The sequence below is a fragment of the Botrytis fragariae genome (genome assembly GCF_013461495.1).
Source record: "Botrytis fragariae strain BVB16 chromosome Unknown tig00000012, whole genome shotgun sequence".
NCBI classification, from domain to species: domain Eukaryota; kingdom Fungi; phylum Ascomycota; class Leotiomycetes; order Helotiales; family Sclerotiniaceae; genus Botrytis; species Botrytis fragariae.
In genome coordinates, this window is record NW_023500989.1 from 776899 (window position 1) to 796755 (window position 19857).

Here is a 19857-nt window from a genome sequence, read left to right on the forward strand (position 1 = left end):
TTTAGTACAGCACGAGGTTGTTACCAATGGAACGAACATAAACCCAACAAAATATTAACCACGGCGTAAAATGGACATCCGCATCGTCGCTTGGAACATGGATGTCGGCGCTCTGTCCGCGTCCGTCATTCGACCCCCATCGAAACAGGCCATCGAGCGATGTGCCCCTTTCCCGCCAGCAAAGATACATGAGAGAAAGTAAGTGCCGCGAAAAGCTTTTGTCATCGAAAAATAGTTATTGTCGGCGAGTTGCCCGACAGGATTTTAGATGTGCAACAAAATATCTTCTGTCTTCCTTTTTTTTCAATTATGAGGTGGGAGTTTGGGGAGGGGGAAAGGGATTGGTGGAGAGGGAAAAGGGGTCGTGATGTGATATTTGGATATTGTTGCTTCAGACCCGCGGATCGCGATTGGATCGCATTTATGGCAATCGAAAATTGGAAAGACATCGGAATCGAAATCTCAATTAGATTTCGATCATTTAAGTCAGGGTCTTGTATCCAATTCTGCGTCTTGATGTGACTCTTCTGTGTAACATTTGCGACGTTGTGGAATGAAAGTTAGTAGGTGAATTAAGTTGATGCAGAGATATGAGATTTCATCATGGTGCTTGGGCTACAAATTTTGGAAGTCATATGTATAAATTATCTATCTAATTCCTGTGTCACACAGTCTAAATTTCTCAGATTGTCTGAACCTCTTGGCAGGAGAGAAGAGACAAGACGCAGAGGATAAAGTTCAGTCCCATGGGCTTGCGTAAGAAATAACAAGGTTTGCATTTTGACATGCCCGATTAGCATCTACCAGACGCCTTCCCAGGGAGTTTCAGAGAGGCCTCCGAATTCCATAGTTGACGTTCTGAACCCTTCCGAACAAGTAGAGTCCGAGTCCCCGAAACATGAAAATCAATCACTGATCATTACCTTTTCGGATCGGGTAGAATTTTAGGCACAATCCACCAATCATGATATCCTTTACCTGTTGTGGGTATCTCCACCTGGATCTTCACTTTATTGTCCTTGCCTGCACCTTCGATGGCCTTTTTGACCGCTGCAATCGAGATTCCAGTAAAGATACACGCTTTCAAACAGTCTTTGATATCTTTCAGCCAACTCTCATGAGATCCACGACAATAGGCATCTTTAGGATTGAGTTTACTCAGGATCTCGAATCCTTTCTTAGCAGCAGCAGTGGCTTCTCCAGCAATCAAAAGTAAATCGAGAGTGGTCTCATTGGGCTGCGTGACGTTGTATGTGAAAGATTCAAACGACAAGGGGGCAGGAAGGCCAATTGTAGAAAATGGTTTCATGCGGACTTCGTAACGCATTACATCGTTGCCGTATGGTCTTGGAGGTATGGGTATAAGATCCAGACGGCGAAGTGCTTCAAACAACGAAGATAGTGCGTCTGCGAAACCATACGTCGAGGTTACTTCCAACATGGAGAAGTTTATGAATGAAATTGCATTGGTAAATTCCTCTCTTTGAGTAGGATCAAGCTGCGACTCATTGCGACGTACAGAGTAGGATCGCATGACCTCGCTTCGGATACGTTCAAGATGACGACTCCTCGTTTTACAAAGATGATTGAGGTAAAAATACATCCCTGATAACTCATCTGGCTGGTAAACCTGGAGTTCAAAGCCCAATTGTACTATCCATTCCATTTGGCGAAGCTTGTAATAGTACGCCCATGATGATAGGGGAAAAGCGTAAATTGGATCATGTGATAAGGTTTTATCTATGAATGGCTTTTCTTTTGTGAATTCTCTCAGTTCCTGATCAATCTCCTCGCCATCAAGTTGTAGATTATCCCAGTCAACGATTGTGTGACAGAGTGTTCGGCGTATACGACATCGGCTTTGACACATGGTCCGAAGGATATCTATGTATGTGTTGGCCGCGCGTGATCTAAATAACTCCATCCTTTGAGCCATGTGAAATCTTGGATCATGAGTAACTTCAACTTCATCGTTGATACGATCTAGAAGCTGGTTTGCGGGTAAGGTAAGACTAGCTAGATCATCATCGAGAATTTCACGGATGGACATTTTACCCAGTATTATCATATCTGCAAACATGTAATACTGAAGTAAAGTTCGAATGTACACGGCTGGTTGAGGTTTTCGTGCTTGAAATAATGAAACAAAAGTCTTACATATGCATCATCAGCCAACGAGTAGATGATTCTCATAGTTGATATTGCACTTACCATGAGACTGTGACTATCTGTATAATCAAGTATATCAACCGCGATTTCACCATCCTTACACATCCTCTCCAAGTGTTCGTAGGCACTCTCTTGACCCACCACAACAATTGGACGTGGCGGAACCGTACTCGCGAGCTTCCTCTGTAATTTCACACTGAATGATTGGGGAACGGGCTTTGTAAGTTTGCTGGATGATTTTAGATCAGAAATAAACGAAAGCGTCTCACGCCAGGACTGCTTTGCATCTAGGGATCTTGACTCTACTACATCAACGGTTTTCAGAAAAGCTTGCCGAAAATTAAGTCGAGTCGACAAAGCTTTCTTCACATCCTCGGATATTCCATGAGCCTGCAGAACTAAATCTACAGTCTCTTTCATGAAACGAAGAATTTCATCATACTCTATACCCTCGAGCAGATTTCTATGGAATGTATGGGTCGCAAAATCTTCCTCCTAGACGCGTATTAGTGTGGCATGAAATCACTACATGAGAAGCGGCAAATACCTCGTAAAAGTGCTCTGACCTCACTCGATTATTGACATACCAACAAGTTTTGATCAGACCTAGACAGTAGGCCCTCAGAACTTGCAACATTAAAGGTTCGTCTTCGGCACAGCTCTCGTCTCTATCAAAACGGGTCTCACTGAGACTTAAAGGTGAGGGATGTAGGATTCGATCAATGTATAGACTGGTAAAGATTGTTTGAGCAAGCGGGTGACCCATGTGCCAAGCCATCTATTCGAAGTCAGTCTGCTAAGATTCTGGTTATATCTGGGATTGACGTACCTCATGACAAAGAAGCTGATCAATGATACCCAAAACTTCCTCTGGCAGTAGCGCCTGGGCGAAATCGTAATCATCCTCCATAGTTTCTCCAGGAGCTAGGTAACCACTATCCATTTTTGGATCCATGATCTGCACTCGAAGATCAGCTCAGCCATTCACTAGAAATGAAGGACAAACCTCTAGAGCAGCAACAGCCTCAAATAATGTAAAAAATGGATCCTTAATAAGGTCTCCTACTTCGAGCTCTATGGCAGGCCATTAGCACGTGACCTATACAAAAGTCTTTCGGTTTTGTGATAGGTAACACACGGTGAGCAGCATTTGTGAAGATTTGAGTAATATCCGTAATCTTAACCCCCTTGCTGTACAACTTGGGAGCGGGTCGTAGTTCCGGATTGAGCGCTGCCATCATTGCCGCTGGGTCACTGGGACCTTGATCAATGTCAAGGTCTGATACTTCTGCAAGCGGCCGTCAGCGACAGGTATTATCATATAAAAGAGGGTACTTACGCTGCGTGATAGCAGCTACATCGTTGTTATGCATGGCTATACCGTAGCTGTTGTGAATGATTGCTCAAAGCATCGAAGTATATTTTTTGAGGAATATTCGTCACTCTCGTTTCAATGTTGCGAGAAAGATAGAGTTCTCGCTTGTTACGGAAAGTGGCATGAGTGCAGTATTTCATATTCAAGAGGACAATAAGTAAATACAGAAAATTAGTTTTCAACATTGGAAGAGTATTTGTTTACATTGTATTGAGGCCATTTCATGATTTTGATGGACGTTAAATATTTAATCTTGTTTCGCACACATCAATGTCGTCTCTGTGCTCCTTGATTATAATCTTCAACTTTAGGGTGATGGGTTAAATATGTGCTACGACATGCATGAGGAACGAGAATAATACCTAGGCCAGACTATATAATATTGTCACCTTAATACATCACGAACAGAGTTTATGGGGGGTTCAAACATTTCATGTGATAAAGTATGAAAGATGCTAATATAAACTGCTTTGGAGATGTCGAGTCGTCCAGATAGTGTCATGCAGAACGTAGAATAGACCGGAGCATTTGCGAGAGTAATGAGACTTTTCAATTGCCTTGGCTCAATAGCCCTGGATGATACAAATGTACAAGTCCACTCTGCCATTCATTTCTCGCACAGGTCTTTCCCCTCCTCCCACCGGGGCGTTTAAAAGTGCCGTGTCCATATTTAAGAAGATGAAGTAGACTCTGCCATTGATGCTGCATTGGCCTCAGCAACGTTCTTGACTTCGCCTTGCTTGCCGTTCTGTTCCAATAATCCTCGTTAGTCAACCTCCCTCAATTTAATCCCCGCGACTCAAGGAGTCACTTACGTTCCACTTGGCGAATCTCAATTCCATCTCTCCTCTGCGCTCAGCGGCCAATCGTTTGTCATCTTTCAAACTTCTGCGGACAGTTCGTGCGGCGACGGACAAGTACTTGTTGTAGCTGTAATCCAGAAATACGTCAGTAAAAGTCTTCCCCGATGCGGCGCCCAATGCCCTCCATTGCGCCAAACAAAAGGGTTGCAAGGAGGCGGCGGAACTGCGACTACGTACGTGAGACCTGAGGCTTTCCACGCAAATGCCATTTTGTAAGATGAGGGTTATGTGAATCGGGACGATGTAATTTGAAGAGAAGGTTGCTGCCGTGCCTTTGACCTTCCGTGGAGCGCGGGAAGAATTGGAGAAATTTCCGAGATCACGTGATATTCATATTCCGAGCCGGCCGCCTACTCAGAGCAGAATTGGCTGACTGCAAAGTTTCTTCAGTCTAGCTTTTTAAGGTTATACTTGATAGGCATTCAAAATCTGGTTCATCCGCATCAAAGGAAATCAATCATATATTCACAGCAAGCATCACATCTACAATACACTCTAAGAGCTTTTGATAATACACCCCGTTATCCCATCTTTAAATCTAGCTTTACACTGAAAGACCAAGCTCCTCTGCATATGGAAGAACATAAAGATCACCGACTGCCGAAACTGTAGCTTTGCCCTCCAGAATAGCCTTTGCAGCCTATAATAAACATTAGTATCACGTCGTATGAGTAATGAAGAGGTACATACCGATTTCAACTTCTCAATGCTGACAGATTCGACGCTCTTGCCAACTTCGTCGATTTGGAATGCCTTACCGCCGTGGACAAGTCCAGAGCCAGTCAAGACAAGACCAGCCTCAACGTTTTGGCCTTCCTCCAATGCGTTGTACTTAGCATTAGCGACAGCCTTTGTGAAATCTTCTTGACTGATGGAACCTTCAGAAATTGCCTTGAGGGCCTTGACAGCCTCAATAGCAGCTGATCTAACAGCGGACGCGGAACCATTAAATTGAATTGCCAAAAGTCCAGCATCAGAGTAAGCAAAGTTAGTGGCTGTGGCGCTGGCTCCTGGGAATGAAGATGCAGCCTTGGATAAGATTGAGAATCCAGTGGACCACTTAATGCTAGATTTTCCACCGAGAAGAGAAGCGAGGACGGAGAATTCAGGTTTGTATGATTCTCCTGCTGTAAAGGAACTAGATCCAGGGAAAGCGAGAACAAATGAATTACCCGAGCCATGGGCAATACGTTCCTCACCACCATAGTATTTAGTGGCACCAGGACCAGAGAGACCTTGTCCGGCATGAGTACCAGTGAAGAACTCTCCTACCCATTTCGATAAATCTGCCTGACTGGCACCATTTGCAACAACGGCGATGTTTGGCTTTGAGTATGCTTGGGTTGAAAATTCGCTGACGGAGTCCGAGCTCAAGTATTTTGTGAGAGGTGTAGATGAGGATGGGAAGAGAGGCGTTCCGAGTCCTCTATGGAATGCAACACCGTGTGCTGAGTTGATAGCAAGCTCAGATACACTTCCAAGGAGTTTCTTTTGGCCCAACTTAATCTGGTGCTCGACTTCTTCGTGGTATTCATGAGCTGTTATGAACAGTCAGTTGGCGCCCTTATGAATATTTCTCAACTCCACACTTACAAGTATACTTTGTCGCGGAAATGACTTCACCAAGGAGTTCGGTAAAGTATGGTAAATCCTCCCGAAGAAACTTAGCCTCAACGACGAGTGCCTCGCGGGTGTGGTAAGCGTTCAATTGTGCGCCCAAAAGCTCAGATTCTCTGCAGATACGGAGAGCGGATCGCTTCAAGGTGTTCTAATTTGTAAAATATAAGTCAGTATCTTACACAATACAATAAAATGCGAAAGTTGGTGCCTGTTTTGAAGTTTACCTTGAATGCAAATCGCTCCAAGCCTGATGTCAAACCTGGTGCAGTCTGATATCTTGTTCCAGCCTTAGCAACGACAGCAAGTTTTGTGGTGGCTCCAGCAACATCTCTGCTTGCGACTTTAACTCCAGCAACATCAGATGATTCGTATGAGAATGAAGTCGATCCGGAGGAAACGGCAGCAAGACCACGACGATTAGCTGGCTGAGCACAGCATTGCCTGCGAACAGCAAGCTGTGCGTGTCTTCCAATCGCCGACCGTGAGATCATTGTTTGGATATATTGGTATGAGGAGGGGAGACTCGGTATTTTTTAAAGATCAAGACGTTCAATAATACCAATATCCTACAGTTCTTTTCGCTGGAAGATCTCGGAACAATCGCGCTAGTCTAAATATGGTTTAGTGTTTTGTGTAATTCAATCCCCTCCAATTTTGATTTGCCCATTCGACAATTGGTCCCCACCTCAAAATTTCTAAGTAATAATCTGAGGATTCGACAATCTGGAATTTCTATCTATTCTACAATTTTATTTAACATCTTCCATCTTGTCAATGAAACATCGGTAGTAATTGTGGAAGCTCTAGGGATACTGAAATCATCCTCTAGTAGCAATAAAAATTATGTCTAAAGTAAGTTCAATTGCTTTAAGTCAGAAGCATCGCTGTCGCCTGCTATTCGCATCAAGATACATATCACAATACTGCGAATTATATTGTAACCAGCTGACTCAATGGATAGTCCAAACATGCAGTTGAGCTTTGCTCACTGCTCGTCGATGATATTTATGGCGAACTGTCGTCTGTAAGTCCACCGCTTACTCCATCTTTTCAAAATATATTGAACCAAGCCTTGCATAAGTGACAAGGCTGAAGAAAATATCTCTGCTGTTGTAAAGTCTGACATCATGTAGCGCATTTTCACTATCTTACTTCGACGGGGAAGGTTACCTATGAATGCGCTCAAACGACACACTCAACTCACAACGCGACAATTGAAGCTTGGATTAACGGTCCTGGTTCGACAGAATTTGGTTTACCATAACTCAGAAGGCAGTGACACCCATTATGAAGCAAATATCGATGCCGCGTATGCGTTGGTTAGATCTGGGAAAATCTTAGAAATTGCGGAAGAACGGTTTGGGTCTGTTGCGGCCGAGATTATGGGACAATTGGTACTTTTGGGCCACGCTAAAATATCCGACATAATCGCAGAGTTAAACAAGAACCACGAACCACATGCCAATGGCAACGGAATCAATGGCGCGACGAATGGCAATGGTGTTCATTCATACCCCTCAGGGCAATTGAATCATACATTGATCCAATTGTTGGAGGAAGGATTTATTCAACCTGTTGGGCAGAATATGTTTCGAAGTCCGACAGATAGTTATAATGCGGTTGAAAAGGCGCTTCTTCAAGATAGTTATGGGGGAGCCACGAGAGGAACGAAGCAAAAAGACGAGTTAAGGATGAGAATTCGAGGACAGCTACAAGAATTGAGAGCTCAGGTTCCAAATTGGAAACCCATCGGTTACAATCGCTCATCTACCAATGGCCATACGAACGGCGCTGCCTCGAAACGAAGAAGACTTTCTCACAATGGCGGTGCAACTAATGGGTATGACTTTGGCGATGACGAAAGTAGCAAGCTTGATGTGAGATTTTTGCATTATCTATGGCTGTCTGTGATTGCATGCTAACACATTTTTAGGGAAATTTAGTTTTACGAATCAATCATGAGAAGTGTACTGTCTTTATGAGAAATCGGCGACTTGTTGAGCTTGCGAATTCTCGGATTGGTGTAACCACGTCGTATATCTATGCGGAACTTCTTCGACTCATGGCAGAACAGATTCCTAGATGTCGACCTGACCCGAGAATTGACGATGCTGTGGATGACGCTGATGGACCTTCAATCATAATAACAACACAAGAGTTGACCGATGCTTTAAGTAAGACAATCAACGTATCCACTGGAATTGGCAAAGCTACCAGTCAAAATATCGATACTTCCAGGCTTGACAAGCTTCAGAACGGCAGAAAGAGAAAGGCTCAAGATGAAGCAGAAGTAGAAGGTGTGGCGAGTTCTGATGAGGAGTCAGAAGATGATCACAAGCCTTCCACGAATGGAAACGGGCATGCAATGGATGTTGACGAAGATGATCCATTTTCGGATCAACCTGGAGCTAACACAAGCAAGCGAGCCGTCACTTTTAAAGACCGGGACAGAACTCCTCCCCCAACAGAGAGTCGCCAGGCCCGAATGATGCATGTAATGAGCCATCTTCAATTGTTAGCCGCTGATGATTGCCAACTACTACGAAAGTGCGGTGCTCGGCAAATGGGCGAATGGACGGTAGATTTTGAGCGTGTGATTGACCGACTTCGAGAATCCGAACTTGACTCCATTATATATGAGAATTTTGGCCAAATCGGTCATCGACTCGTACGGGTGATGAGGAAGATGGGAAAGCTTGAAGAAAAGCATATTGCTAAGCTGGCGTTGATTAAGCAGCAGGACTCCCGCACTACGCTTGTGAACATGCAAATGCATGGTATGGTTGATATTCAAGAAGTCCCCAGGGATGCTGGTCGTATGATTGTGCGTACTATACATTTGTGGTTTTGTGATGAAGATCGGGTTACCTCACTTTTGTTGGATCGAACTTACAAGGCTATGTCAAGATGCCTTCAACGACTCGATGTAGAAAAGCGACGCAAAGCAGATATCATTGCATTATCAGAGCGTACAGATGTTCAAGGCCAAGAGGAGGCCTTTCTTCGACCCGAACAGATGAACCAGTTGCGTGAGATTCGGGCAAAGGAAGAAGATTTGTTAGGACAGATTTGTAGACTTGACGAATTGGTCGGCATATTTCAAGATTATTAACTCGTATGGATGGTTTTTGGTTCGGGGCTTTAGCGTTCTTGATTTTTCACACTGGGGCGGCGCCATCTACTGCATTAAGAAAGGCGTTCTAGTATAGTCGAGCAGCAATGGTTATTTCCAGTTGACTCATTACTTTGGGATACCATAGGTTCATTTCGTAGCCTAGATTAGTTGCTTAGGTAGATATTCTCCAAATTTGCAAATTGTAAGTAGGCATGAAGCTTATAATGCTGTTGTTTCGCTTCTGATTATTCCCCCTTGAATCCAAACAATATTACCTAATTACCTACCTGATATCTTTCGGTCAACACCAGAAACTCCTTGAGAGTATTACTAAAAAAAAAGGTTAATCACTCAAGTCTTATCAAATAATATCAATCTCTCCAAGGCTCAATTCCCACCTGTTATCTCGATCATCTAAAAGATATTATCAACCAGTTTCGCCAGTTACGTTTCATACCCCACGGCAAAATACCGACTTTGTGCTAATTGTACCTGGTGTGCACGGACAACTCACAAGGGCTTTCTAAAGGTCCAAAGAAAAAAAAGTTTGGGAATCACACCAGACAAAATATTTTTCTACTTCCACAATCTTTGAAGAATAGAACAATTCGAAGCCTCGGACAATTTCAAATACTTCACTCATTTAGTTGATTTTGAAGCATTCTCTATTTGATTTTGTTATAGCCACCACAATGTCTCCAATTGCTGCATCGCCTTCTAAAGGCTATAAGTCAGAATCTACATTGGCTAGATTGTTGGGCTCAGGTTGGTTTCTTCGGATTAGTTTAGATACGAGCAATCACTTACACTATGCGTAGGATCTGCCGGTATTGCTGAGCTTGCTGTCTTTCATCCTGTATAGACACACCAAGAACCCTCATTGAAAATGAACTTACTGACCCATCAAAGGTCGACACAATCGCAAAGAGATTGATGAGCAATCAGGGATCGGTACAACCCCCCCTAATGCACTTTTCTACCATGCCATGCTAATTATTTGAACCGCAGACCAAGGGCAAGTTGGCAGAAGTTATCTTCAAGGACAAGGCAACAGCATCTGTCGGCACCAAATTCTTTTCTCTCTTCCCGGGTCTAGGATATGCTGCAGGATACAAAGTCCTACAAAGGGTCTACAAGTATGGTGGACAACCATTTGTTCGCGATTATCTTACTACACACCACGGTAGTACTTTCGAAAACACATTTGGCAAAAAGACTGGAAAGGCGATGATGAGTTCAGTAGCAGGAAGTCTTGTTGGAATTGGAGAGATTGTCCTCCTTCCCCTCGATGTTCTCAAGATCAAGCGTCAGACAAACCCTGAGGCTTTCAGAGGACGAGGTGTTGTCAGAATCGTTAGAGATGAAGGGTTTGGATTGTATAGAGGCTGGCAATGGACCGCTGCAAGAAATGCACCAGGATCCTTTGCTGTAAGTTCCCCTCCTACTCCTCTTTACTTAAACGGCTGCTAATATATTTCAAAGCTCTTCGGAGGATCTGCCTTTGCTAAAGGATACCTTTTCAATTTGAACGATTACAACAAGGCCACCTGGTTCCAGAACTTTGTGGCTTCTATCGCCGGTGCTTCTGCATCTCTTGTCGTCTCCGCACCTCTCGATGTTATCAAGACTCGTATCCAAAACCGTAACTTCGAGAACCCAGAAAGTGGTTTCAGAATTGTGTCAAGCATGATGAAGAATGAGGGAATGACTAGTTTCTTCAAAGGTTTAACACCAAAGGTATGCTTGTTCCTCACTCATTGTCAAGTAACAACACTAACGCCTAATAGCTATTGATGACTGGACCAAAATTGGTGTTCTCTTTCTGGCTTGCACAAACTTTAATCCCTGCTTTTGATATTGCTCTTTCCAAATAGAATGTTCGTGCGCCTCGTAATGTAATAATACCAAGACGGATGGGATGGAAAACTGGCGTTTAATGATATAAAACGATATATTGTACCCTCCTTGTAGATAGCTGGGAGTCGATATATGGGAGGGCAAATCACTCGACTCAAATGACAATGACAACGATAAACGGAATAGATACCTAAATTATTGCTGTTACGTATTTTGCTGTGAATCAGTGCGTGACTCAATTACTCGGGCTGATGAGCATTCTGCATCATACCCAGCAGTGTTTTGCAAGTGGTGTCGAAATTTAGAATTTTATCAGCCTCCCACCTCTCATTGTCTGATAAGCTTGCTCTGAGAATCCAAAAGTCTCATTTTGTACAAATCTAGGTAGAGAGTAACAGTAGAATTCTACGGCTTCTCTAGTATACTTCATCATTTATTACCCCTCCATGAAGGAGCTATGGCATCTCGGCAATAGCCGGGGATTTCTGTATCCACAAATTTCAACTTATTTAACCATCAACTTCCCACAAACACAAATCTTCCATACGTACACCGTAATAATCTACACGTGGAAGCATCATCATGCCTACTCCAACATATCTCATATCTAGAGTTGGTGATCCAATCTTTGCCCTATTTATTGGGGTAGGGGCAACGGTGACTCGTATCAACAGGGAAGAAAAGGAACAAGGACGCACCACTCAGCAAACGATCGATTCTGCATTCAGGTACGTAGTTTGGAAGTCAATCCCTCTTGAGCATTCAATAACACACGTCATATAGAAGAATTGGCTTTCCTCGTTCGAATGATCCCTTGGCGAAAAAGAATTAATAGTTGTGGAAGGAGCCCTCGATTGGTCGAGATGCACAAAATACTTCAAGGAAGGCGCATGTCATGCTCTATATTTCAAGACTTTCCTTCCATTTAAACACATATTCATCATACAACAACAAGTATTTCACCAACTTGAATTCCTGGAATAGTAGTAGTGCAACTGTCAGCACTTTAATCTCACTCCGTCTCCTATCCTTCACGCAGATTCTTTGCATTGGATAGTGAAAGACTTTTACAATATTCATACAATTTTGATCTCTGAACGCTTCAATGGCAGAAGGCAGCGAAGATTCTTACTTGTACATGAAAAGCCATTCAAAGGTCAATCATGACTTCGTCAATGGAGAAGCCGTTTCTGGCAAATCACCATCTACCTGTGTCCCAAAGAAGCTCAGCGCGGATACTCGAGCCATACCTGCTTCGCCTACGCATAAACCTAACCGTCAAAAGAGCAACGCAGTGGCTGGACATGGCGAATCTTCTAATGTCACAAAATCTGTGGACGCTCACACCGTTGGACCGCCCAATCATGATGATTGTATGGCTTTTGACCTTTATGAGCAAGATCCCGACATGGTCTACGGATCCTCGGATTACAACCTTCGAAGACAGTCATCGGACTTCCGATTCAACTTTGAAGATATGATTGTTTTGCCAATGAGACTCAAGAAGCCATCCACTGCGATTAAGTTCGACACACCTTTTACTGATATCGATGAGTTCGACTACGCAGATCAGCACGTCTATTATAGTCAACTCATCACTACTGTCAACTCAAACTCGGCGGTACACGAATACGCTGTACGCAAAGGACCTCTTTGGGACTGCGCCTGGGAAATTCTTGTACCAAAAGGTCTTCATCCAACCTATCTTACAGAGGACGAATTTGTAAAGTTGGTGTTAAGTCAGGGCAACGATACGACCAAGTGGATGGATATCAACGTTCCAATTCTACATAGAAGAGCACTTCAAAGAGCAGGTGCTGCACGTCAAAAGCTTTCAAACGCGGGGATTTCTCCTTTTGAGCTAACTCAAGAGTATCTGGAGTCTTTTGAATGGATGGACAAGATTGAGCAAGATAATTTTATTAAGACTTTCCAGAAGCTGCAGTTACAAGTCTCCTTTCAGAAACAAGGTATTTCAATGAGAATTGAAGATATCGACAAGATTTCTTCTGAGGATGAAGAGAAGCTCATTGGAAAGTCACGTACGAAGCTGGTTGACGGGTCTTGCATCCAACAAGACTACTCCTCCGAGGTTGACGACTCGTTCATGGTTGACAAGCTTAGCCTTGAAGAATTTGAGAACCAGTTCTGGAATGACGATTACAAGAAGGCTTCCCCATCATCCAAGAAGGCTCCTGCTCCGTTCCGCAGCACGCCAGCTCTACAAGCACATCAATCTCCAACTGCCCCCAACCTTTACGACGAAGCAGTTTCTTTGGAGTGTCTGAAGAACATTTTATATTCCCAGGGTATTGAACCTGGACCATCCTCTCCACCTCTCAAATCTAGTGAAGGCTCCGACTACTCCAAGATTAGTCAAGAGACTAAGGATACCCATAACACCGATAAAGTTTGTATGAGCCAATCTTCGTTTTCACCACTCGAAGCTGCCAAGAGCTATCCTTACAAAAGTTCTTATGTTCTTCCACCAAAGAATTCTGATTCTCACGTTCTCTTCTCTCTCCAAGATCCCCCTTCTCTAACTCCTCTCAAAACTACACAATCTGAACCTGGTCGTCTTGACTTCTTGAGTTGCTCAAGCCATGATCCTAGTGATGTCGGCAGCAGTACCCCGAGTTCCAAACCACAATCACGCAACTCTGAAGCTAGTTCTGTCGGTGGAGCCCCTCTTACGGGTACTCTTAGTGGTAGCAGTGTATCCCAAAGCCAACAATCATGCAAAACAGAAGGAAGCCGGGCAAGTGGAGCTAGTGATAAATTCGCCAGTATTGGCAAGAGAATCGAGGGTTCCCCCAAAGCTCTCAAGAAGAAGTTGAGTTCAGTTTTCGGAACGATTGGAAGATCTGGAAGATCGGGTACGCAATGAGAAGAGACTGCTTGAGTGTTGAAGATGTTGTTGCTACGAATTGCTCATACTGAGACATTGTTTATTACTCAAGGATGTTCTATTGGGATGAAAGGATCACATATTGTGCATAAGACATGTGAGGTGCTCGTTTGATGGAGAATTCACAATGAAAGAAACATGGTTATGGAGGAGTGTCGCGGGGCTCTATTATCAACTAGTATTGTTAGGGTTGGAATCGAGTATGAAACTATGGTCAACAGATAGCTTGAAGTCATTACCAACCTCTCTGGGTTTACGGAGAGATAATTGCACATTCGTTAAAAGTTAGATTAGTATAGGACGGAGAGATAGTCAGAATTACAAGAGATCAATCACGAACCAAATGACATCATCAATGCGTGTTGGAATTCATGAAGGGACTCCACCCTCTTAAACTTTACGATTGAATACAAGCATGTTCGATCACTCCTCAAATCACAGTCTCATTAACACGGCAGAAACTCAGTAAATCACGAATCTAAAGACTTCACGTGTACCTAGCACATTGTGAAACCATGCATGTGTTGGCAGAAAGCATCGTATCATATTGTCCCTATTCCCAATAACCCCTCCCACTAAAAGCATGAAACAAGGAAAGGATAACAACCCCTATGAATAATTCACAACATCGAAGTTCCGAAATCTCCACTTCCGAAGAGCATACGCAACTGTTCCATTAACCCATATACAGATAATCACTCTTTTCTTGCTGAATTCCTTTGCTGCAAACCGTAAGGGAGGCGCTTAGGATGATCGAAGAGGTAGATGAGAAATGGTTGGTCGGTACGCTCCAAGGTGTTTGAGGGGAAAGCTTGGAAGTCGACGAGTGAAAAAGAAAAACTGCCCCAGGTTGTAATGTAGTCACACTGCCCTGCCTATCCATCACCGCCTCGCCTTATAAACGCCTATGATGAGTTGTACTGAAGTGTCTAAGGAAGCGGGATTTAGTTGGCTTCTTCTAAAGCGTCACCGAAGGTGTTCTCGCCCGAGTATGAGATGTATAGGAATCTATTTCGTAGCGAAATTAGCATTTACATCATAGAATCATTTGGGATTTCTTTGTTCATTCATGAATATGGTGGTGTGTTGAAATCAATTTGGTTGAATCGCGATAATCACGATAACGGTGACGATAGAGCGGTATGACGTTATGAAAAGTAGATAATGGAGAACATACCCATCCTCATCCTTATGTTCCTCATAAATGGAGCTCATCAAAGCGGCAGTAGGCGGTAAGACCTCATCGACGAAAATGAAGATGGCCTTTTCCGGGGAAAGCTTGATACGTTTGCGGATAACGTACACAAATTGACCGACGGTGAGATCGCTGGGAACGAGATACTTCTTCTTGTCGATCGTGGCGATGTCGGATTTCTCGACCTTCTCGCAGATGACGGGGATACGGTCGGAGTATTTTTGACGCTGGACACAAAAGTTAGTCGGATTGTGGTGAAAGGAGTGCAATAAGTCGGTTTGAGGGTTTGGGGGATGCGATCGTGGTAGTGGGGAAGAGGAGGTAATGGTTAGGAGGTTGGAATGCGACTTACGATGCGTTCAGCTTCAGCCTTGCGCTTCTCGAATGGGTGCTCGTCCTTAAACTTGGATCGCATTTTGAAATGGGTTATTAGATGTTTTGTTGGTTAAGAGTTGTTGGATTATTGTTGAAAGTTGAAGAGGTTTTGGAAGTGTTGATGTTGTATGCGTTGTGTTGTGTTGTTGGTGTAATGGAGGATGATGGATGATGGATGATGGAGGGGAAAGGTAGTGTGAGGGAGTAGGTAGGGAGGGAGATGTAATGGAGAGACTAATAAAGTATTGTTAAAGGCTATAAAGCCTGTCTAAGTGCAGGTGGCTAAGTAGCGTAAGCGGTGAGGGATTGATTGTGAATCACACTTCCTGCCTAGCGATAAGTAAATTGTACGGGGGATTCTGCTTTAGATGCGTATTATGATGCTGTACTGTGACTTGCAGGTGTGGTTCTATGAGAAGAGTGCGGGTTGAATATGGATTTATTATATGGTTGGCACAGAGGCATGTATGTAATGGAACAAGAGCAGCTGACGATGGTGAAGAGTGAATATGAATGACATGCTTGTTTCAGATTACTCCCAAGGGCACATGATTGTAGATATACTCATACAATGATACAAGTGATCATTCATTCATTCATTCATTCATTCATTCATTCATACTCCATACTTTATACTTCATACTTCATACTTCACACCTCACACCTCACACCTCACACCTCACACTTCATACTTCACACCCCATACCCCATCGCCTCCCTTTTCTTGGTCATGGTCATGCTGATTCTCTTTGACCGTCGTTCTCATCCAACCTATCCAATGCTCTTTCTACCCTACATACGCTCGAGGGATGGGACTAAACCCCAGACAGCAACCCCACTCCAGATAGAGGCAAAGAGGCGGCTAGAGATGGAGTCAAGAAGGTCACGGGTTTCTTGTTGGAGGAGGACCTTGACATCCTTACCAGGAGAACACACCAATGGTCGGTGTCAAATGATCTCCTATCATTGAAGTATACATGGATAGATTGTCGTCGTTCTGCCAGTAGTAAGTTACCCGGGTATACATAGTAATCTATCATCTCACACCTGGCGAGCCTGGGTATATGTATCTCGCATCTGGACGACCTCTCAGTCGTTCTCCGTAAGGTTTTCTTTTGAATCTTCTTCAACTTATGATAAGCGATCTCACGGATCTGTGTACTGATTCTGAGCAAGTCCTCCGTAAATCCCGTAAGTCTCTAGGTAGGTCTTGAAAGTCTCGTTCTGCTCAGCACCGGTAAATCCTTACCAAAATCTTCCGATGGTGGCCAGTGCTTGCTTCCCTTCCTAAAAGTTGACCATTCATCGCCGTCATGATCATGATCATAGAAATCGTACCACGGCAAAGAGCGAAAATTACATCGACAAATCTAGTTCTTTAAATCACACCCAAACAGTCACTTCCACAACAAGATCTCCTTATTTGTGGCATGTTTCTTGTATTATAGGGCTCAAATCTTCTTCAATTCTAAGCTGACCATTTCCTTTCCTTTCACAATGTCTCTTCCCATAAGAAGAGCTCGATTCTCGAGCTTGGGAAGAACTTCTTTCTCTAGACATTCTTTACCTTTGTATCCTCGGAGAACTTTTGCAGATCACCAAAAGCCTCCTAGACCAGGCTCTGGACGACCTACTGTTTGGGCACCAAAAACTAGAATTGCTGTTGGCGTTGTCTTTATTGGTGCTTTGATTTACAATATGGTATGGAGCATGCGATCAAGACTCATGCTTCGGGCTTCACTTACACCTTAGTAGGCAACAGAAGAACCGGCCAAGTTGGATGCCCCTAGCATTGCAGAACGGGATACCCTCACTAAACGTGAATCTGGAGTTACGGAGAATTCGCCCATGCGATTGCGAATGGAAGAATTCATTAAACAACAGCAAAAGGAAATCGTACACGAATTGGAACAAGTCGATGGCAAGAAGTTTCGAGTTGATACATGGACCAGGGAGCATGGCGGAGGTGGGATCTCCTGTGTATTGCAAGACGGCAACGTATTTGAGAAGGCAGGAGTAAATATCAGTGTGGTATATGGAACATTACCTCGACCGGCAATTGAGAAAATGCGAGCCAACCACAAGTCTATCGACCCTGATGTTCAATCCCTCGACTTTTTCGCTGCAGGATTAAGTATGGTCCTCCATCCAGTCAATCCAATGGCGCCGACTGTCCACCTCAACTATCGATATTTCGAAACCGAAAACCCCGATGGTTCACCGGCCGCATGGTGGTTTGGTGGTGGAACGGATCTTACACCTAGTTACTTGTTCGACGAAGATGCTATTCATTTTCACAAGACAATTAAAGAAGCATGCGACAGCCATGACAAAGAATACTACCCAAGATTCAAGAAATGGTGCGACAACTATTTCTCCAATAAACATAGAGGGGAAACGCGGGGTGTTGGAGGAATTTTCTTCGATGATTTAGAAGAAGGAAAGGATCAAGAAAACTTGTTTGCATTTGCGCAAAGTTGTTTGAAAGCTTTCCTTCCTTCATATCTCCCAATCATCAATAAGAGGAAGGATATGCCATACACCGAGAAAGAAAAGGAATGGCAGCAAATTAGGAGGGGACGATATGTAGAATTCAACCTGGTACATGATAGAGGTACAGCTTTCGGATTGAATACACCAAGTGCGAGGGTGGAAAGCATTTTGATGAGTTTGCCTTTGACGGCTAGTTGGAGGTATATGTATGAGCCGGAGAAGGGAAGTAGAGAACAGAGATTGGTGGATGTTTTGAGAGAACCTAGGGAATGGGTTTAGATGTTAGATGTGGGAATAGAAATAGTCGATTGATTAAATTTTTGCTGTATATATGAATTAGAAATGTATGTATGATATCAATGAAAGAAATGAATAAAAGAAAGGTATCAGTGAGGCTTAAAATAATGGGTTTGTAGCCTCCATACTTATAGTGCTTGTAGGCAAACGAACGAGCAAGCGAGCTTGGTTCCACCCCTCCTTTTCTGTTCTATCCAATCTCATCCATTGCACATCGAGCACGCTTCAACATCTTATCTTATCACCACTTTAATCTTTAACTCTTCTGGGAATGTCCGGTTTCTATTTAAACGGAACAAAATCTATGTATCCAATTTCTATTCCATTCTATCATAGAACTTCTCAGAGGTCATTAATAAAAACAGTCTCGTACCCTCCATTCCCATCCCATCACAATGTCCACCAGTCACCCTGCACCTCTACCTCCATCCCGTGATTTCATGACATCTCTCTTCAACAGTCTTACTTCTCCCACCTCTTCTCCTACTTCTCCAATACAAATCTCCAATACTAGTACAGATTCAAACACAAACACTACATCAGCTTCCATCTCACACACACAGAGATTTGCAAAGGAGAATGAGACAGACAATCAAAACCACAATCCATTAAAGCAAATAGATGCGCAGAAAAAAGCATTGTTGATGACGCTACATGTGATCTTTCCTCCGCCGTTGCTATTGCACGCGTTGGATTTATTGGATAGAGGGGGAGTGGGGAGGGTAATTTTGGAGGAGGGGGATGTAGAAGAAGGAGATGGTAAGAGGGAGGGGGGAGGGGATAGAAGGGATGGAGAGAGAAGGGTTATAGGGGAAATTTTTAGTGGCGCAGGAAAGCAAGAGGTAGAGGGTGGCGGGAATGTAGGAGTCGAAAACACAGGAGTAGGAGAGACAGTTATCGACGCCTGTAAACCCAAAATCTCTCCATCCACATCCACATCCCCAAACAAGAATCTCCCTCCTCTCCCTCCTCCCCATCCCACCCCAAACCAGCGCTCTCCCCCAAAACAAAGCCCAAAACACTCTACCAAGTGCGCTCCTCTCAACCCCCCAAATGGCACTCCTCACGCTCCACATCCACATCCGGAGCAGCAACAGGAACAGGAACAGGTCATACAACTGCTGAAAATACATACACTGTGCATCTCGACGCTTGGAACTGTAGCTGTGCCGCTTTTGCATTTTCTGCTTTTCCTGCTTCTTCTTCTTCCTCCTCCTCTTCTACTTATCCATTGCTATCCACTTCTACCTTGTCAACTTCTTATTTTCCATGGGGCTTGGAGCGCTCCCCAGATGAAGAATCTTCAATGTCAGTGGAGAAGGGAAAAAAAGAGGAGGGAGAGGAAGAAAAGTGGCGATATGGAGGCTGGACGAAAACATCTCAAGTACCGATTTGTAAACATTTGTTGGCGTGTTTGTTGGTGGAGAGATGGGGTGATGTGCTAGGGATGTATGTACGAGAGAGGGTTGTGGGGAGGGACGAAATGGGTGGGCTGGTTGTTTGAGGGGGGGAGGTTGGAGGATTGGGGTGACCTATGGGAGATGGGTTATGAGAGGAGGAGATATAGAGAAAATACGGCGGGGAAGAGAA

The 19857-nt window shown here is 43.8% G+C and overlaps 8 protein-coding genes across 8 annotated transcripts; 5 read left to right on the forward strand and 3 right to left on the reverse strand.

The window, feature by feature from the left end:
• Positions 1–919: 919 nt before the first annotated feature.
• On the reverse strand, positions 920–3542 carry Bfra_002465 (putative mak10 subunit protein; the record flags this gene model as incomplete). Its single annotated transcript, XM_037332884.1, has 7 exons — positions 920–2152; positions 2212–2664; positions 2717–2947; positions 2999–3127; positions 3176–3243; positions 3308–3457; positions 3509–3542. The coding sequence occupies 7 exons, from the start codon at positions 3540–3542 to the stop codon at positions 920–922; spliced, it is 2298 nt and encodes a 765-aa protein (XP_037195012.1).
• Positions 3543–3965: 423 nt separating this feature from the next.
• Bfra_002466 (putative cytochrome b-c1 complex subunit 2 protein) lies at positions 3966–6553 on the reverse strand. The gene is made up of 6 exons (XM_037332885.1): positions 6252–6553; positions 6001–6175; positions 5098–5945; positions 4956–5047; positions 4360–4474; positions 3966–4292 (listed from the first exon to the last, which is right to left on the reverse strand). The coding sequence occupies exons 1-6, from the start codon at positions 6516–6518 to the stop codon at positions 4215–4217; spliced, it is 1575 nt and encodes a 524-aa protein (XP_037195013.1). The 5' UTR covers positions 6519–6553; the 3' UTR covers positions 3966–4214.
• Positions 6554–6870: 317 nt separating this feature from the next.
• Bfra_002467 (putative rna polymerase iii subunit rpc82 protein) lies at positions 6871–9139 on the forward strand (the record flags this gene model as incomplete). Its single annotated transcript, XM_037332886.1, has 4 exons — positions 6871–6879; positions 6989–7051; positions 7161–7904; positions 7961–9139. The coding sequence occupies 4 exons, from the start codon at positions 6871–6873 to the stop codon at positions 9137–9139; spliced, it is 1995 nt and encodes a 664-aa protein (XP_037195014.1).
• A 695-nt stretch (positions 9140–9834) lies between these two features.
• On the forward strand, positions 9835–11121 carry Bfra_002468 (putative mitochondrial carrier protein yhm1 protein; the record flags this gene model as incomplete). The annotated part of the gene is made up of 6 exons (XM_037332887.1): positions 9835–9907; positions 9961–9998; positions 10052–10093; positions 10151–10570; positions 10625–10879; positions 10930–11121. 6 exons carry the CDS (start codon positions 9835–9837, stop codon positions 11014–11016), a joined length of 915 nt encoding a protein of 304 aa, XP_037195015.1. The 3' UTR covers positions 11017–11121.
• Positions 11122–11581: 460 nt separating this feature from the next.
• Bfra_002469 (uncharacterized protein) lies at positions 11582–13886 on the forward strand (the record flags this gene model as incomplete). Its single annotated transcript, XM_037332888.1, has 2 exons — positions 11582–11727; positions 12146–13886. 2 exons carry the CDS (start codon positions 11582–11584, stop codon positions 13884–13886), a joined length of 1887 nt encoding a protein of 628 aa, XP_037195016.1.
• Positions 13887–14474: 588 nt separating this feature from the next.
• On the reverse strand, positions 14475–15657 carry Bfra_002470 (putative autophagy-related protein 8 protein). The gene is made up of 3 exons (XM_037332889.1): positions 15455–15657; positions 15085–15329; positions 14475–14915 (listed from the first exon to the last, which is right to left on the reverse strand). Exons 1-3 carry the CDS (start codon positions 15515–15517, stop codon positions 14852–14854), a joined length of 372 nt encoding a protein of 123 aa, XP_037195017.1. The 5' UTR covers positions 15518–15657; the 3' UTR covers positions 14475–14851.
• A 1317-nt stretch (positions 15658–16974) lies between these two features.
• Positions 16975–18249, forward strand: Bfra_002471sa (putative coproporphyrinogen iii oxidase protein; the record flags this gene model as incomplete). Its single annotated transcript, XM_037332890.1, has 2 exons — positions 16975–17178; positions 17233–18249. The coding sequence occupies 2 exons, from the start codon at positions 16975–16977 to the stop codon at positions 18247–18249; spliced, it is 1221 nt and encodes a 406-aa protein (XP_037195018.1).
• Positions 18250–18662: 413 nt separating this feature from the next.
• Bfra_002472 (putative ubiquitin carboxyl-terminal hydrolase family protein) lies at positions 18663–19771 on the forward strand (the record flags this gene model as incomplete). The annotated part of the gene is made up of 2 exons (XM_037332891.1): positions 18663–19173; positions 19260–19771. 2 exons carry the CDS (start codon positions 18663–18665, stop codon positions 19769–19771), a joined length of 1023 nt encoding a protein of 340 aa, XP_037195019.1.
• Between the last annotated feature and the right edge of the window lie 86 nt (positions 19772–19857).

Excerpts from the sequence above, each read along its gene's own strand:
- Bfra_002470 (XM_037332889.1), bottom strand. The coding sequence starts at position 15,517 with ATGCGATCCAAGTTTAAGGACGAGCACCCATTCGAGAAGCGCAAGGCT. Across the intron at positions 15,330-15,454 it reads AGGCTGAAGCTGAACGCATC|CGTCAAAAATACTCCGACCG; the intron begins GTAAGTCGCATT and ends TTTTGTGTCCAG. Across the intron at positions 14,916-15,084 it reads GAACATAAGGATGAGGATGG|ATTCCTATACATCTCATACT; the intron begins GTATGTTCTCCA and ends GCTACGAAATAG.
- Bfra_002466 (XM_037332885.1), bottom strand. The coding sequence starts at position 6,518 with ATGATCTCACGGTCGGCGATTGGAAGACACGCACAGCTTGCTGTTCGC. Across the intron at positions 5,048-5,097 it reads GCATTGAGAAGTTGAAATCG|GCTGCAAAGGCTATTCTGGA; the intron begins GTATGTACCTCT and ends TGTTTATTATAG. Across the intron at positions 4,293-4,359 it reads TGAGATTCGCCAAGTGGAAC|AACGGCAAGCAAGGCGAAGT; the intron begins GTAAGTGACTCC and ends TTATTGGAACAG.